General features: G+C 55.5%; 1 protein-coding gene across 5 annotated transcripts in view; it reads left to right on the forward strand.

Moving 5' to 3' along the window:
• The window catches only part of EXD3 (exonuclease 3'-5' domain containing 3), a 76,459-nt gene that overhangs the window by 44,331 nt on the left and 14,742 nt on the right, over nucleotides 1–17,386 (forward strand). For all 5 annotated transcript variants that reach the window (XM_055330837.1, XM_055330864.1, XM_055330847.1 and 2 more), the window contains 9 exons: nucleotides 712–878; nucleotides 1,230–1,353; nucleotides 1,796–2,006; nucleotides 2,101–2,210; nucleotides 2,639–2,801; nucleotides 2,877–3,043; nucleotides 3,495–3,653; nucleotides 13,256–13,309; nucleotides 13,497–13,628. In XM_055330837.1, coding sequence (XP_055186812.1) covers nucleotides 712–878; nucleotides 1,230–1,353; nucleotides 1,796–2,006; nucleotides 2,101–2,210; nucleotides 2,639–2,801; nucleotides 2,877–3,043; nucleotides 3,495–3,653; nucleotides 13,256–13,309; nucleotides 13,497–13,628 — 1,287 coding nt within the window. The remainder of the gene's footprint in view (nucleotides 1–711; nucleotides 879–1,229; nucleotides 1,354–1,795; nucleotides 2,007–2,100; nucleotides 2,211–2,638; nucleotides 2,802–2,876; nucleotides 3,044–3,494; nucleotides 3,654–13,255; nucleotides 13,310–13,496; nucleotides 13,629–17,386) is intronic.

Consider the following 17,386-nt stretch of genomic DNA (forward strand, 5'->3'; position numbering starts at 1 on the left):
GCCCTGCCTGGACCCGGCAGGGGCTCCTCAGAGCACATGGAGGCCCCTGGGGTCAGAAATCCGGAGGACAAGAGTCTCAGAGTCCCGGGGAGGGTGGGGTCCTGGCCCCCCACCCGACTCACCGCAGCCTCTGACCCTATGGGCTCAAGGACTCAGCCAAGATGGGGACCCTCCTTTGGAGCCCTACTGGTACAGGTGGCTGGGCCTGGACACGGGTGGGATGCCTGCGGGCCACATGCGTTCCACTCCTCCTGCGTCCACCCTGTGGACTGGGGATGCAGGATGGTCCCGTGGCCCCACCTTCCCCTGAGCATGTTGGCAGCCCAAGGGTGGGGGTGAGTGGCCTGAGGTGTGGACAGCCTCAGGTCAGGAGCAGGCCCTACCCTTCAAGGGTGGAGAAGGAGCAGGGCCAGGCAACGTTCTAGAAAGACAGTACCAGTCTCAGTTCTGGGGACAGGATCAGAGAGGGCCTGGGACTTGGACATGGGGAGCCTGGGGCCAGGCAGTCAGGTGGCTGCGGACATAGGACCCTCCAGCCCCACCACCTGCAGGGCTCTTGTACGACAGCTTGGTCAGCACAGAGCTCCATTGTGGGGGCTTCCGCGGCCCTCCTTCAGAGAGCAGCCTCCGCCAGAGGTCTAGGGGCTATCAGGACTGTTGCAGCCCCTCGGGGCAGAGCCAGGCAGTCCAGCGCACCCATCTGTCCCCCAGTGCCTGGTTGGGCAGGACGAATGGCTGCAGGAGGAGCTGCTTCGGCTGCTGGCCTCTACCGACAACGAGGCTGCAGCTGCCCAGTGTGCCCTGAACCTCTCACTGCCCGAGGAGCGGCTGTCTGCCCCTGTGGCTACAGAGTTCCGCCGGCTCAAGCTCCAGGAGCGGTGAGCACCCCCAGCTCGTGAGGCTGGCGAGGGGAAAGCGCATGCCCCCCACCCCTTGGAAAGGGCCCATGAGTCATGGATGTCAGCAGTCAGGGAAGAAGGGGACATATGTTCCTGCTCCTGGGACACAGACATTACAGATCCCAGGAGGCAGGTGCCCCTCCTGACCAGAGCCCACAGCCAGGCCCAGCACCCGGCCCAAGGCACCCACAGTCTGCAGTCGGGGAGGGGGAGCATGAAAGCGGGATCCGGAGGACGCAGAGCTGCCCTGCCCCACTGAGGTCTGCTCTGGGCCTGGCCTGGCCAGGAAGCAGGAGGCGGGTGGTGGTGCCACAGCCTGTCTCCTTCCAGGAGGGCCGAGGCACCTCTGGAAGACAGAAGGGATGGTTACTACCAGCCGCCCATCAACAGGGAGGACATCCACTTCCTGGCCTCTTGGGAGGACCTGGCCCGGCATGAGGCAGAGCTCCTGCAGGTTCGTGGCTGGCTCCAGGGACTTTGTCCAGACCAGGCCCCACCAGGCCTGGACGTCCACCGTGCCCCGCCCCCAGACACCCATGCAGAGCAGGGCACGCATACCAGCCCACTCCAAAGGTCCAGCTGCAAGTATCAGGTGCCTGCCCCGGGCACTTTGCAGCGGCCCCCCACCTGTAACATCTCCACACCTGCCTGTGCCAGGGTTGGGCTCTTGGCCTGAGGGTGCAGGTGCTCTGACTCCTTCCGTGTGGAACAAGGGGCAACCAGGGCACAGGCCCAGCCCCGGTCATGTAGGATCCCACAGGGCTGGTCAAGCCTTCCCAACTGAGATTCCCTCGCCTCAGCTTCATCCTTGAGGTCGGGGGGCAGGCTGGCCGTGCCTTCGGCCACAGCCCCGCAGCCCCAGGTGGGCCTCACCTGTTCACACCAGCTCTCTACAGCCTGACCAGGTGGTTGGTGTGGACCTGGAGTGGCGACCCTCGTTTGGCACAGGGGGCCGGCCCCAGGCATCAATCATGCAGGTGGCGGTGGGGGGCCGTGTGTTCCTGCTGGACCTGCCTGTGCTCTCACAGCCAACAGGAGGCCAGGCGTCTCAGGCCTTCTGTAGGCTGGTGTCCCAGCTCCTCTCTGATCCCTCCATCATGAAGCTAGGTAAGCAAAGCTCTCGCCCGCCGGTGGGAGGGTGCTGGGGTGAGGCCAGGGCCCTGTCCTCAGGTGTCCATCCCACTGATGGCCTTCCCTGCAGGTTATGGGATGGCAGGGGACCTTCGGAGCTTGGGTGCTTCCTGCCCCACCCTGGCTCATGTGGAGAAGCAGCTGCGGGGCGGCCTAGACCTGCTGCAGGTGCATAGGCAGGTCAGCGGACAGGGATGGGGACCAGGACAGGGTTCTTCACCACAGGCTGGTAGGCGTCTGTGGGTCAAGGCATGGTCATGGCCTGAAAGCACCTTTGCATCGGCCACCGGTCACCAGGCTCCCTGGGAGGGAGTGTCACCATTCTTTCCCCAGAACCAGCCCTGCTTTGGATCCCTCTGAGTTCTCAGCACGTAGTTTTGGGGGCTCAGATGGTAACCCCAGAGCTGTGGGCAGGTCACTGTGGCTGCAAGGCCCCCCTGTACTGCCTGCCCAGGCTGTCTGTGCCCCTTTTCCTATGCACAGGTTACCAGGAAGGGTCAAGGGCCTTCCCCAGGACAGGGCCACCATGTGAGACAGTGACGGTGTGAATGATGGCCATCCATTCTCCAAGGCAGGCCTCTCACCCTCGAGGGCTTCTGTCTTGGCAGATGCGAATAGCAGGCATGCCAGCTCTAGGCAGGGGTGAGGCCAGGGGTCTGCGAGGCCTCAGCCTCCTGGTGCAGCAGGTGCTGGGGCGGCCCCTGGACAAGGCACAGCAGCTCTCCAACTGGGATCGGCGCCCGCTGAGTGAGGAGCAGCTGGTTTATGCAGGTGTGCATGCCCTCCCTTCCCCCACACCCCATGCCCCATACCCTGGGGGCTGAGGCTGACCCATGCCCACCCCAGCTGCTGATGCCTACTGCCTGCTGGAGGTGTACCAGACTCTGTGCAGAGAACCTGCCAGCTTCTCCCTGTCTGAAGACTTGGCCAAAAGCCTGAGGCCAGGACACCGCGAGAGGTCAGGGCCCGAGGAGCTGCCCCGCCTGCAGGTGGCCCCAGCCTTGGCCTGGCAGGTGAGCGAAGCCCCTCAGGGTCCCAATTTGCTCCCAATTTCAGGGAGGGTCACTGTCCTTAAAACAAGGGCCTTACAAGGAGAGGCCTGTGCTGAGGCAGGCCAGCAGCTTACAAGGGGGCCCAGGTCCCTGCCTGGAGAGAAGGGAGGCAGGGCAGCGGTCAGTGTCCTGGAGGACAAGCCCGACGCGGCCCTGTCCCCACACCAGGTCTCACATGCTCCCACCCAGGTCCAGGGCAGCGTGTGGCACAAACTGTGTGGCTCCCGAGACCCCCGCCCCCAGGAAACATGTGGAGGCCGTACTGGGGACCCATTTCGTTCATCTGCATAGAGAACATACCACTCAAGATTCTTTTCAAAGTTTAAAAAAAACAAAGGGCTGAGCACTGGGCACTCAGGGATGGGGTGTGGGGTGGGGGTGCCGTGGACTGCTGAACCAAGCCACCTTGCAGGAGCCTGCGGCCAAAGAGGACATGGCCCCAGGAGTCCCAGCCAGGGCCTTCCGTGTGGTGTGCGACAACATGCTGCAGGGACTAGCCCGGAGCCTGCGCTGTCTGGGCGTGGACGTGCTGGCGCTGGGCACCGATGATGACCACCGCAGGGCGGCAGAGGTGAGCGTGCCGGGTCTGTGCCCCCCACCCCCACCAGGGCTCGGGCTCTTCTGTCTTCCTGTCCTGGGGGCAGGAGCTGCGTCTGCAGCTGCAGGGTGGGCCTGGGACACCCCTGGGTGTCTGCCAGCTGTGACCCTCCTGGCTCTTTGGGGGTGTGCCTGCCCCCACCCCCAGCCTCTGTCCTGCGGCCACTGGGGACACTGCACAGAAGGCCAGAGCCAACTTGTGGGGACTCCCGGCTCCAGGGCCATGGAAAAAATCTGGGCAGGGGGTGGGGGGAGTCCCAGGACTCAGGGGTTTGAATGTAAATGGAAAACTCTTTCACGGGTTTGTGGCAACAGAACTCACATGCAGCTCACACACCATCGGCCCCTGCCCCGTGCAGCCTGGCCACGGCTTCTGTGTGTCTCTCCGTGTGGTGGTCTCTGCATGGCTGGCGTCGTTCACTCAGCACTGTGTTTCCGGGCTCATGTCTATTGTGTGTGTGTGTGTCTCTCTCCTTTTCATGACCACGTCGCACTCCATGTAGGGGTGGCCCATAGTCCCCCTGCTGCGGACGGTCACCTGGCTGCTTCTGGCCCTGGACCTCCGAGTCACACTGCTGCGAAAGAGCACAGACACGGCCGTAATGTCACTTTCATTGTTCATGTGTGGTTTCTTTTATATGTTTGCAAACATTCTTGTGAGAAAGCATCCCCAAGCTAACCAGAGGGCTGGCTGTGGCTGCAGGTCAGGGCCCAGGACCCCGGGAGGTGGGGTTTGCCGGCCGGCCAGGGGCCTACAGCTTGAGGGTACCACGGTTCCCTGCACCAGGTGCCCTGGGCACAGGTGGGGCTGCCACGTGGGGCTCAGCTCCCCTGACCCTCTAGCACACACAGGCGGGTTTTCATCACGCTGCCCCCATGAGTGAGGAAGCTGAAGCCAGCAGAGTGGGGGGACCTGCCCTAGCTGCCTGGTGCCCCCTGGGTGCCGGAAGGAGGGGAGGGCTGGGAGAATACAGGCCCTGCCTGGCTGGAGCTGCACCTCCTAGGCCAGCCCCTGGTGCCCATGAGAGCTGGGGGGCTCCCTGCCTGGCCCCTTGTGGGCTGGCCCGGTCCTGGTATCCAGGGAGAAGTGGGTGCTCATGCCCAGCCTGACCCTGGCCCCCGTCCCTGTACAGGACACCTGTTTCCCAACCGGGGAGGGGCTGAGACCTGGGTGGCCAATTGGGCTCCTCAGGACCCAAGACCAGGGTTAGTAGTCAAGGAGTTGAGGAGCCAGCGAGGAGGCACAGGGGAGCCTAGCTCCCTACCCCAGGTGTTAAAACTACCCCAGGTGTGACTTCACACAGCCTGACAGCAGTTAAAGATATGACTTACCGATTGACCTTGAAACAGAGATTACCCTAAATTGCTGGGGTGGACCCCCTAGGAGGAGGGAAGGAGCCAGGGTCCTGACAGTACCTCATGAGCCAGAAGTGGGTTCTACCCCGCGTGGCTGCCAGCACCTCGATTTTGGTGTAAGCCCTGAGCGGGGATCCCTGCAGCCATGGCAACCGGGCTACCACAGGGCCATGTTTGGGCTTGTGGGGAATGTGGCACTGCCCTGGCACATGGCTGCAGACACGAAGGAGCTTTGAGAATGGGTCATGGCTGGGGCATTATGACGGGGGCCTGGCCAGCCCTAGAGGCCTGGGAGTGGATGGCAGCAAAGGTCAGCCACGGGGTCCGGGACATGCAGCTGAACTGCATGGCGCAGAACACATGGACTCTGAAGTGTCGTGGGAGAGATGCCCAGGCCTCCCTGGAGGCCCAGGAGGCAGCCCTCATGGGTGGTCCTTGTCTGGCCGCCCCACCCTGGATGTGTGAGCCCCTAGCCGCATCCTGGTCCTGGACTCCTGTCAGCCATGCGGTTTCCAAAATCCCTTAACATGTTTCTATTCAGCCCTTTGATCTAAGCCTCTAACAAATTCTGTGTTTCCACTGGGGTCTGCAGGGGAGGAGGCTGCATGCCTGTTCGCTGGCCAGTGGGGTACATGTGTCCATTTAGGGCACCTTCTTTGTGGCCTCATGGGGGCAGGGCCCTCAGGCTTGTTCCACAGCAGGACTTCCTGCATCGCCCTGGCTGTTTGGTGTCCTCCTCTATGGACCCCCCTGAGTCATATGTTTCCATGTCAAACCTCTGATTAGATGAACTATGTGTTTTGTCCAAAAGCAGATTGTTGGGGACACCTGGGGGCTCTATGGGTCAGGCATCCGACTCTCAGGTGTCCTGATTTTGGCCCAGGTCATCATCTCAGGGTCATGGGATCCAGGCTGGGTGCTGAGCAATGGGAACCTGCTCTGGCTTCTCTGCCCCTCTGCCCCATCCCCTCTGTGTGCACACAGCTGTCTGGAAGTGAGCAGGTTGTACAGAAGGCCCCATTTATACCTCCCGTCTCCTGCACTGTTAACACACTGGCAGACATGTTCTGAAGCAGAAAGGACAGTCTGCAGCCAAGGGCCCAGGACATCAGGGGTCAGCTCCCTGGCACTGTATCAGGTGCTTGCCAGTCTCTCTGCCCCGCGCTCAGGGCACATCCTGGGGCCTCCTGCCATCTCTAGTCACGTGGAGAGGACAGGGCTCTCATTAGGTGCTGGGAGATTCCAGTCTGGTGGGACGCGGAAACACAGACCAGCTGATGTGTCACAAAAGCAAGGGGTTTACATCAGGCCAGGGACGGCCCTGCACACCTTAGCCCCCAGCAGAACCAGAATCCCAGGAGAAAGTCCACAGGCTGGTTACCGCTCAGAGCCCATACTGTTCCCGCCAACTGCAGATGTGCCCAGCCTGCTCCCCCTTGTGCCTCCGATGGGCACTACTGCCCTGGGCAACACTCACTGACACACTCGATGATCCCCAAGTGGCTCCAGAGGACAGCGTTCAGGATGCATCCTCTGAATGGGGCCTGGGGCTCTAGGCCCAGCCCTCCGGTCTGCACCATGAGGCTTGGGACAGTCATCACCACAGTCCCTGCGGCTACGGGGCAAGTTACTCAACACATTGCCTGCCCGGGATGCCCGTAGTTGAGAACCGGTGGGAAGAGGAATGTGGGGTGAGCATACATCACTGCCCCAGGACATTCTTAGCAAAGGCACAAGGACGTGGGAGCAGCTGGCTGCTCTGGCTGAGCCAGGCAAAGTGGCAAAGGAAGGAACGGGTGTGGGCACTGCACTTCCCGCTCTGGGCCGCAGAGGGACAGAGAGCTTCTGCTTGCCCCGACGCAGCCTCGGAGCAGAGAGAACAGGCAGCCAGCCCCAGGCTCTCCTGCGGCGGCGTCACCACCTGTGTCAGCCCAACCATGTCGCCAGGCCTGTTGCTGTGAAATCCTATTTCACGTATCTTAAGTTGCTCTTCCCTGGCGATCAACATAGTGGAGCCTCTTTTCCTGTTCATGAGCTGTTGGCACCTTGTTCTGGGCCAGGCCTTGTGAGGAGGCGGGCGGCACAAGGCCCTTACCCAGGCCTGCGTGCGAGGATTCACAGGCCTCAGGGGGGTGTTGTGCTTCTGTCCGGGCATCAGCAGTCCTGGCGCTGGCCCAGCAGAGGTGCCCATGTGCCTAGCCTCAGGGCCAACCTCAGGCACCTGGCAGCCACGGCTTTTCCCAAGAGACAGAGACACAGCGCCCACGGCCATGTGTCCTTGCAGCCCAAGCAGGGGGCTCCTGGGACCCTGAGTCCGGGCCTGAGCGTGACTCTGTGCCGATCCTGCTGCTGAGTGGGGGGGACCCGGGTGCTGGCGGACTTCAGCTCGCGTACCCCCCAGTGCCTTGGGGGGTTTGGCTATTCATTGTGGCATCTGAAGGGTGGGGGGAGTGCAGGCGGGTACAAAGCTCCACTGGGACCTGCGCCAACCATGCATCATGGGAGGTGGCGACACATCTGTAATTCTGGGGCCTCCATCCACCTCAGACATGGGGTGCGACCTCGCCACGAGCCCCTGTACCATGTCATCAACTCACCCGGGACCCAGCCTCGGCGTGGGTCACTCCCTGGACACCTTGTCCCACTGTCCTCAGTCCTGCAGAACTGGCGTGTGTTCCTCAGGGCTCCCCTGACTGCCGTGCCACCTTGAGTGGCATTACTTCCCTTCCTTCCTTTCCAAACCTTCCAGTTTCTGCTTTTTGCCCTTCCTGTCACGTCCAGTCCAAGTTGTAGACGTCACTTGGGAGCAGCAGGGGCACGGGTCTCATCCCATCCCTGGGGCCCAGAAGCCCTGGCACAGTGCACATCTGCCGCTGCTGGGATGCCCATGGGGCTTGGCCCCTCGTGTGTGTCCACTTTGGCATTTCTAGCCTGGACCCCCTGCGCTTCTGGGTCAAACCGCCTGGCCCAACACGTGGCCCGCTTCCTGCACCGCTGGCTCTGGCTGGACAGTCCTATTTGGGAACCAGGGCAGCTCAGCAGGAGCGCATCCCCCACCCCCATCACCTCCTTTCCTGGCCTCCGGCCTCCGGGTAAACAAGCAGAGGAGCCATCCCTCTCTCTGCAACTTTGAAGAACATCTGAATTATCTTCCCCTCCAGTGCTGGCTGCCTTCCTGCAGGGCTTCCTGGCCTGATGTTTAACAGGAGGGAGTTTCTTGGGCTGATTCTCTTCCATCTAATGATTATAGGATCATTTAGCTGTCTGCATCTTCTTGAGCCACTTTTGGTAATTTCTGTCTTTCTCTGGAATGTGTCCATCCTGCCCACCATTCCAGATACGTGCGGCTATTGGTATTCTCTCTGTGAGTCCTGCCCGGTGTGTGGCTCTGTTCACACTCCACTCTCACTGGTGCATACTTGTGCTCCATCTTTTCTCTTGATCTTGCAGAGATTTGTCAATTTAATAAGTCCTTTCAAATTGGGAGCATTTGGTTTGTTGATCCTATTGCATTTTTGTTTTCTATCTCATTAATTTCTACTCTTATCTTTATCATTTCCTTCCTTTTGCTTTTTTTGGGGTTATTTCCAAGCAGAGTGCTTAGCTCCTTAATTTTTAGCCTTTTAAATTTTATGATGTAAACATTGAAGACCATAAATTTTTCCTTGAAGTGCTATTTTTCACTGCATTCCATCAGTTTTGGTATGTAGTACTTTTACTATTTTATAGGTCTAATAACATTTGAGTGCCCATTGTAATTACTTATTTGATTTAAGAGTTCCTTAGAAGGCTGTTTTTCAATTTCAGAAAGCTTAAAGTCTTGGAGCTTTTTAGCTGCCTTTTTAAAATGGATTTCAATAAATAAATAAATAAATAAATAAATAAATAAATAAATAAAATGAATAAAAAATAAAATGGATTTCTAACCTAACTGTATAGTAGTCAAGCAGCATAGTCTATAATCTGCCAATTTAGAGATCTCTGAAGACTTGCTTTGTGGCCAAGTAGATGACCCCCCCTTTATAAATATTCCATGAGGATTATAAAAGGATACATATTCTCCTCCAATTATGCTTATTTCCATCTCTCTCTCACACACATGCACACACACTCAGTAGATCAAGCTTAATTAACGTGCTGCTCAAATAATCTATATCTTGTTTGGTTGTTTGTTTGTTTGTTTGTGGGGGTTTTTTGCTTAATTCTCTGAACTGTAGTCCCCTAGGATGGTGAGTTCATCAAATTCTTCTTATATTAGTGTCAGAATTTGCTTTATATTTTTTTTGTTTTTTGTTTTTTAATTTTATGATAGTCACACAGAGAGAGAGAGAGAGAGAGGCAGAGACACAGGCAGAGGGAGAAGCAAGCTCCATGCACCGGGAGCCCAACGTGGGATTCGATCCCGGGTCTCCAGGATCGCGCCCTGGGCCAAAGGCAGGCGCCAAACCGCTGTGCCACCCAGGGATCCCGCTTTATATGTTTTTAAATTGTGTTATTTGGTGCATATGCATATATTTTGAGAATTCTTATTTCTTCCTGTTGAGTGAAATCTTTTACAATTATGAGGTAAGCCTCTTTGGCTCTGATAATGCTTTTTGCCATAAAGTCTATTTTAACTAATATTGACATCATTTCTCCAGCATTCTCTACTTAGTATTTATATATCATTCCTCACCTTTTTACTTTCAACCTTCTTTTACCCTTATATATTATATATTTCTTATGAATTATTTCTAGCTGAATGTAAAAAAAAAGTCTAGTTTGACAATCTTTGCTTTTCAGATCATGAGTTTAGTCTGTTTACACTTAATGTAACTGCTGATATACTTTGGGTTTAGCTGTACTATTTTGACTTGTGCTTTCTGTTGATCCCACTTTTTCTGTTATTTTTTCCCCTTTATTAACATTCTTGTAGCTTTTTTTTTATCTTTGTTCTATTTTTCTATTAACTTGAAAGTTAAAAATTCTGCTTCCATTCTTTTAGAAATTACCCTAGAAACTTTAACATTTATATTTGAGTTAACATTGTCTGAAGTTAAATACGAGGATCTTAGAACAAGTCAACTTTCTTTTTTTTTAAGATTTTATTTATTTATTTATTCATGAGAGACACAGAGAGAAACAGAGAGGCAGAGACACAGGCAGAGGGAGAAGCAGGCTCCATGCAGGGAACCCGATGTGGGACTTGAACCTAGGTCCCCAGGATCACGCCCTGGGCTGAAGGTGGTGCTAAACCGGTGAGCCACCCAAGGATCCCTGCTACATCCTTTCACTGGGGGCTATTTTTCCCTGAAAAATCTCTATGCCTTCTCTCTTCTAAAAGTGAATGTTACTGGGTTGATAATTGTAGTTTGACAAAAATTTGAAAATAATACATTGTTTTTTAGTGTCTGTCATTGCTTTGAGACGTTTCCCATCAGTCCTTTGTCATTTCCGTGTGGATAGTCTGTATTTTCTCTTGACTGTCCACTCATTTGGTTCTTTCCTCACGTTTACTTCAGTTGTTCATTTATTTTATTCATCACATAGATGTGTATTTGTTTTCACTACAAAATAACCACTTGCTTTATTGTTTTTTTCTTATTTTTTATAATAAAATACACAAAGCATTGATCATTTTAACTATAAGTGTACAATTTAGTAACATTAAGAGCAATCACAGGGATGCCTGGGTGGCTCAGTGGTTGTGCGTCCGCCTTTGGCTCAGGGCGTGATTCTGGAGACCCGGGATTGAGTCCCACATCAGGCCCCTTGCATGGAGCCTGCTTCTCCCTCTGCCTGTGTCTCTGCCTCTCTCTCTATGTCTCTCATGAATAAATAAATAAAATCTTTAAAAAAATTTTTTTAGAAAAGGGCAATCACAGTGTTGTGTACCCATCACCACTATCTAGTTCCAAAACTTTTTCATCATCCCAAACAAAGGCTTTGTCCCCATTAAACCATCATTCTCCAGCCCCCAGCCCCAGCCCCTGGCACACACCATTCTACTTTGTCTTTAAGAATTTGACTTCTCGGGGATCCCTGGGTGGCGCAGCGGTTTGGCGCCTGCCTTTGGCCCAGGGCACGATCCTGGAGACCCGGGATCGAATCCCACATTGGGCTCCCGGTGCATGGAGCCTGCTTCTCCCTCTGCCTGTGTCTCTGCCTCTCTCTCTCTCTGTGTGTGCCTATCATAAATAAATAAAAAATTAAAAAAAAAAAAGAATTTGACTTCCCTGGATATCTCATATATGCAGAATCACATACTATTTGTCTTTTTGTGTCCAGATTATTGCACTCAGCACGATGTCTTCAGAGTTCATCCACACTGTAGCAGGTGTCAGAATTTCCTTCTTTTTTAAAGCTGTATAAATTCATGTGTGTTTACCCATTCATCTGTTAATAGACACTTGGAACACTTGGGTTCTTTCCACATTTTGGCTAGTGTGAATAATGCTACTGTTCTCCTTGTGTACAGGTATCTGTTCACATTTTTGCTTTCAGTTCTGGATATATATATATACTTAGTGGTAGAATTCCTAGATCATATGGTAATTCTACGTTTAACTTTTTGAGAAACTGCCATACTGTTTTCCACAGTGAATATAGCACTTTATTACACCTAGCAATGCATGAAGACTTTAATTTCTCTACATCCTTACCAACACTTATTTTGCTTTAAAAAAAAAAAAAAGCCATCTTCGGATGCCTGGGTGGCTCAGTGGCTAAGTGTCTGCTTTTGGCCCAGGGTGTGATCCCCGGGGTCTCAGGATTGAGTCCCACATCAGGCTCCCCACAGAAAGCCTGCTTCTTCCTCTGCCTGTGTCTCTGCTTCTCTCTGTGTGTCTCTTATGAATAAATAAATAAAATCTTAAAAAAAAAAAGTTGTCTTAACAGGTGTGAAGTTGCATCTCTTGTGGTTTTGATTTGCATTTCTCTAATGATTAGTGACGTTGAGCACCTTTTCATGTACTTCTTGGCCATCCATACATCTTCTTTGGAGAAGCATCTAGTTAAGCCCCTTACCCATATTTAATTGTTTTTTTGTTGTTGTGTTGTAGGAATTTTTTCTATATTCTGGGTATTAATCCCTGAACAGACACAGTATTTGCAAATATTCTCACTCACTCTGTGGGCTGTCTTCTTACTGTTTTGATGGTGCCTTCTGATGTGCAAGAGTTTTTAATTCTCATGAAGCCCAATTTTTCTATTTTTATTTTTGTTGTCTGTGCTTTAGGTGCCATGTCCAAGAAATCACTGCCAGATCCAAGGCCATGACATTTCCCCTGCCATGTTTTCTTTTAAAATTTTTATAGTTTTAGCTCTTACAATTTTGAGTGGTCTCTTGAATTCTTCAAAGATAACTAGTGATTGTTTAGAAGTGTGCCAGATACAGCCCTGTTTGGCATTTCTGTGCACAACCGCTGTCGCTTCATTTGTAGGTTTACCCCTCCAATCTGTGAGTCCTTTTGCTGTGACACTTGTGGACTTTGATAATTTCTTTGTTTTCTGACACACTGAGACATTCCAGCTTCATTCAACTTTCTGCCTTAGCCCTGGAATCAGCTATTTCTCAAAAAAAGCCCCAGTCCCCTTTCTACCTATTTAGAAACCAGTGTGGCCACAGGTTGCTCCCGGCTATAGGGTTAGGTCTTATTTCTGGGCTTTTGTGATAGCCAGAGTGATGAAATACTAGTCAATATATATGTATAAGAAATTCATAGTGAAGCTTTCTATTGAGGACTGAAGCCATGGGGTAATTTCCTTAGCTTTAATTCAGACCTCACCTCTCTCCACTGAACCCAACACAAGCATAAGCTGTTTTTGTCACAGTTCACACATGAACGTTTCCAAGTACAATGCCAGTGTTACCACCACCAGTAGGATCACTACAGGACTTTATGTTTGGTCTGTAGCATAGTATCTGGAGACATGCGGTCGATTTACTGTGCTTTCACGTCCCTCATAATGCTTCTTTCTGTGCCGTTCATTTGTTTCACCTTCTTTGGATTTTTAGAGGTTGCTTTTAAATTAAATTTTTGTTTGAAATTATGTAAAATGTTTGTATGATTCTAAGACCAAATCTATAGAACAAAGCTGTGGCCCAGGATGGGCTGCAGAATCCTGATGGCTGCTCGGGCCCCAGGCCGAGGCAGCTCTGGGGGACAGAGAGGGGCCTAAGGAAGATGGGGGCTAGGGTACCCCTCACCTGCCCCACCTGCCCATCTGCCTCCTACACAGGTTGCCAGGCAGGAGGGAAGAATCATCTTGACATCTGGGCTGCCGTACCACAAGGTGAGGGCCCCAAAGACAGCTCACACCTGAGCCTCATCTTTCCCAGGGAGCCTCAGCCTGGCCCTCAGACCACCCCTCCTTGGGATCTTACCATGGGGTTGATGGGAGTGGGGGCTGAGCTAGCAAGGGGGTGCTGGAGAGGCTCTGGGTTCTGTGGCTGCAGCTCAGCAACCATGCTTCTGTGTAGCTCCGGGCCCAGGTCGGGGCTGGGCGCTGCCTCTCAGTGGACTGTTCCCTCAAGGCCCGGCAGCAGGCGAAGGCCGTGCTCAAGCATTTCAACGTGTGTGTCACCCATGCAGACATCTTCAGCCGTTGCCAGGTGAGTCCTTGTGTGCCAGGTGGGTCGCTGCCTTGGGCCGGGCTGTGAGCCCTAGGGCTGTCAGCCAGTCACTCTGTGATAGGCGAAACCTGGCATGTCCCTGGCTGATGGCGGGACAGCAAAGGCCACGTGTTCTTGCAAGCATTACCGCCACTGCCCTCTCTGTGGCATTTCCTCCTCTTCCACCCACTCCTACTGGGGCCAGGAGGTGGCAGGGTACTGGGACTGGCAAGGCCAGGGAGCAGTTCACATGGGACGTCCGCTCCATCTGGCCATTTCCTCCTCAGTCCAGGGCCGGCCTCCCACAGGGCTTCTAGGGGAGGGAGAGGGAGCCCACAGAAGCTGCATCTGGCTGGGGGGGGGGTGCGCATTTTCGGAGGGCAGTGTCCACACCACAGATAGCCACTGGGACTGTCCTGACATCGAGAAAGGTCTGGGTGAAGCAATGGCCAGGTCAGGGTGGCTGATTCCAGGGTGAAGGTCTGAGAGGAGTCTGGGGCCTAGGTACTGTCTGCTGATTGGGCTGGGAGGGGCGCCTGGGGGCACTGTCTGAGCCCTAGCCTGTGTGGCTGGGGGGGTGCAGGCTGGGGTGGGCTGTTCCGGTGGGGCCTCCTCTGCAGGGGGCAGTGGGCAGAGGGCCATCCTAGCACCCCCGGGGTTCCTTGTACAGAGTGCTGGCTATTTGGGGATATTTTGGGGTTGGAGCCATGCTGAAGCTCCACCGGGAGCACCTCCTCAAGCCCAACTGTTTGGTGGAAGCTTGGCTTCACCTCCCCGGTGCCAGGAGGGGTGGTGTACTGCCAGGCAGGGGGACCGGGCAGATTCGTTGCTACTGCTGGGCGGGTGCACAAGAGGGCCAAGCCAGAGAGAGGGCCAGAGGGCTGAGAAGGCTTCATCCAGATCCTGGAGGCCAGGGCGGGGCCTCAGGTACCCATCTGTGCAAACCCCCCCAGCACTGACAGGGTGGCGGGGAGGGGCCTTTGCCTCCAGTGAGCTCTTCTGCCTCCCTTTGTGCTCTAGTGACAAGTGTTGTAAAGACCCCAGGACATCCGGGATGCCTGGGAGGCATTTTAATGAGCTTTTCAGAGCCTCTGCTGCTAAGTTTTCTTGAGAAAACAGGAAGTTGGGTAGCTGGGAGGAAACCCCCCACTGGCGCCCCGGGAAACCTCGTGCAGGGGAGCAGCCTGACCTCCTTCAGGCCCGCGAGGGAAGAACGTCCACGGCCTCCCTGCCCCGTCCATCTTGTGTGTGCTCCGTCCGTCCTGGCCCAGCAGTTGCAGCCCACGGGCCCAGGGTACCCCTGCCCTGCCAGGTGGCAGGATGCAGGCCGTTTGAGATCACCTGGAGGGTGCCGCATAAAGCCAGCTGAAATGCTGAGAGGCAGAGCAGCACCCGCCCTAAAAGGGGGTCCGGCCAGTGCCCAGGCCAGAGAGGTGGCCACTCTGCCTCCCCAGGAAAGAAGACAGCCCGTGGGGGCCGGTGGGGGTGCTCTGGGGCTGCTGGTATCTATTCTGATTTCAGTAGGAGGGGTAGAGAGAGACCCCTGGGTAGAGAGGTGGGAGACCCGGGAGCCACTGCTGGGCCTGCACCTGATATAAGCAAGAGAAGATGCAGAATATAATTTAAGGATGTGGTTGGGTTCCTAGGTTTTAGGCTTTGCCCCTGGCCAGTGGGTCTGAGCTCCGTGGGGTCTGATTCGTGCACCAGGCCCTCCAGACTGGGGAGGGACACAGAGGACAGGAACATGGGCAAGGGGACGCCTTGGCCCCCAACCCACTGCTCATCTGGGGCCTCCCGTATTGGCAGGACACACGCATTCAGCACAAGGCCAGCTGCTGAGGACAGAAGTAGGGCCCTCAATTTGGGACCATGTGGCTGCAGAGAGCGGCCACCCTAGGACCAGAGGACGCCCAGAGCTGGAGTGGGTGGGGTGGGGACCCAGCAGGGACCTGTGTATGTGGCTGTTGGCCAGGGTTAGCCACAGCATGGGCAGCAGGTGGGAACACAGGGATGAGGCTGTGTATCGGCCCCTGATGGGCCTTTGTCAACACAGGGCCCGGAGAGCCCTCCAGCCGGTGGCCTCCACTGAGCTCAGCTCCAGAAAAATGTGTGCTGGGTGTGCCCCAGGGCGGGACCCTCGCTGGGTGGCTGGTAGCTGTTCAGGAGGGCCCATGAAGGAGCCTGAGGAGCCTGAAAAACCAGCGTTACGTTACGGGGCCGGTGCCAGGGGACAGGATTCCTGCATTGGACCAGTGTGCTCACCAGGGGAGGGGGTAGGAGGGCTGAGCTTATCATGTGGCAGTGAACACTAGTGCTGAGGCCTCAGGCCAAGTCCCCACCGAGGTTCTCAGGCTAAATCCCCGGTTACTGCACGTGAGCACCAGGTCAGGTGGGCCTCCAGCCACATTCCCACTGTGTGCTCTTGGAGCCCGCCACCCACAGTGTCCCCCTGAACCCCAGGAACTCAAGCCTGAGCAACAGCCAGGAATGGCTGAGTACCTCGTCCTGAACACCAGCCCCCCCTATGCCCAGCCCGGTGCCGGGGGGATGTGCCGTCCTCGGGGCCGGGCAGGGTGGACAGCAGCACACACTGGACACTCCAGGGTGGTAGCCGGGGTGGGGGCGGCACAACATGGTGACTGGGCCGGCTCCGCGAGCTCCCTGTGACTGCTGGCTCACGGCCCCTCTGGACCTCAAGAGGTGCTGCCCGGTGATCAGCAGAGAGTGTCATTGTCAGGACTGACCTAGTTTGGCCCTGGGGGGCCTGAACTCCCTGGCTGGTGGCTCAGAGCCTCCACTGCCCCTGGCCCCGGGCGGTAGCTGGCTGTATCCCTGGAGACCTCCCACTGCCAGGCCGACTTTCCATTTTCCTTCCCTGCCTCATGCTATTTTAGTGCCATTCCCAGAGGGAAAGCCCACTGGACACATAGAGCATTCCCAGAGTGAGCCTGGCTGCTCCCCAGACTGGTGCATTGGGGTCCAAGGCAGGAAGAGGGGGAAAAGGGAGAAGGGTGGGCCAGGTGCCTGGCCAGAGGTCCATGGCCACAGCTCACCCGAGTGCCCTGCACCTGACGCCACGTGGCCTGTGCCCCAGGCACCAGGGTCTGCTTTCTGGAGCATCTGCATGTGAGGACAGAGCATCACATGAGGGCCAGACCCTGGGGTGGAGGCCGGTGGCCCCCGGGCCCTCTGCGGGGATTTGGTGGGTAAGGGCTAGGGGGTCTCACATGGTGGGCAGAACCATGATCCCTGAAACTGGCGACCTGGGCCTGGGATTGTCCATCAGGAACATCCGCTGAAAGGATATTCCCAGTGCCGTCCACCATGGGAAAATATTTTATCAAAGAAATTTCAGTTAAAAAAAAAAAAGCACAAGCACGAACCCCTGACATGGCTAGGCATAATGTCTATTTTTACTGTCCCTCTGGTCCCCTTCTGCTGTGGTGGGGAGCAGGCTGTGGCGCCCGTGTATAAGTGGGGGAGCGTCCTGGGAGTCAGTGATGTGGGCCCCGGAAGTGGGCACCCAGGAGGGGAGGCCTCTGTGGGACAGTGACTCTGCCTTGGGGTCTCAGGCAGCACTGGCTGCAGGATCCCCCAGAGGGAGGGGGTGTGGGGTCACAGAGAAGCCTGCAGTGAGGGGGGGGCTGGTCCTTGGGCTGCAGGAGGCCACGGGGCTGGGCAAGGGCCCTGGGACAGAGGTGGACACCAGCCCAGGCTGACCTCTACAGGGGAGGGATGCCAGCAGGGGGCTCCCAGGG

The sequence above is a fragment of the Nyctereutes procyonoides genome, unplaced genomic scaffold, assembly GCF_905146905.1.
Source record: "Nyctereutes procyonoides isolate TBG_1078 unplaced genomic scaffold, NYPRO_anot_genome, whole genome shotgun sequence".
Lineage (NCBI taxonomy): Eukaryota > Metazoa > Chordata > Mammalia > Carnivora > Canidae > Nyctereutes > Nyctereutes procyonoides.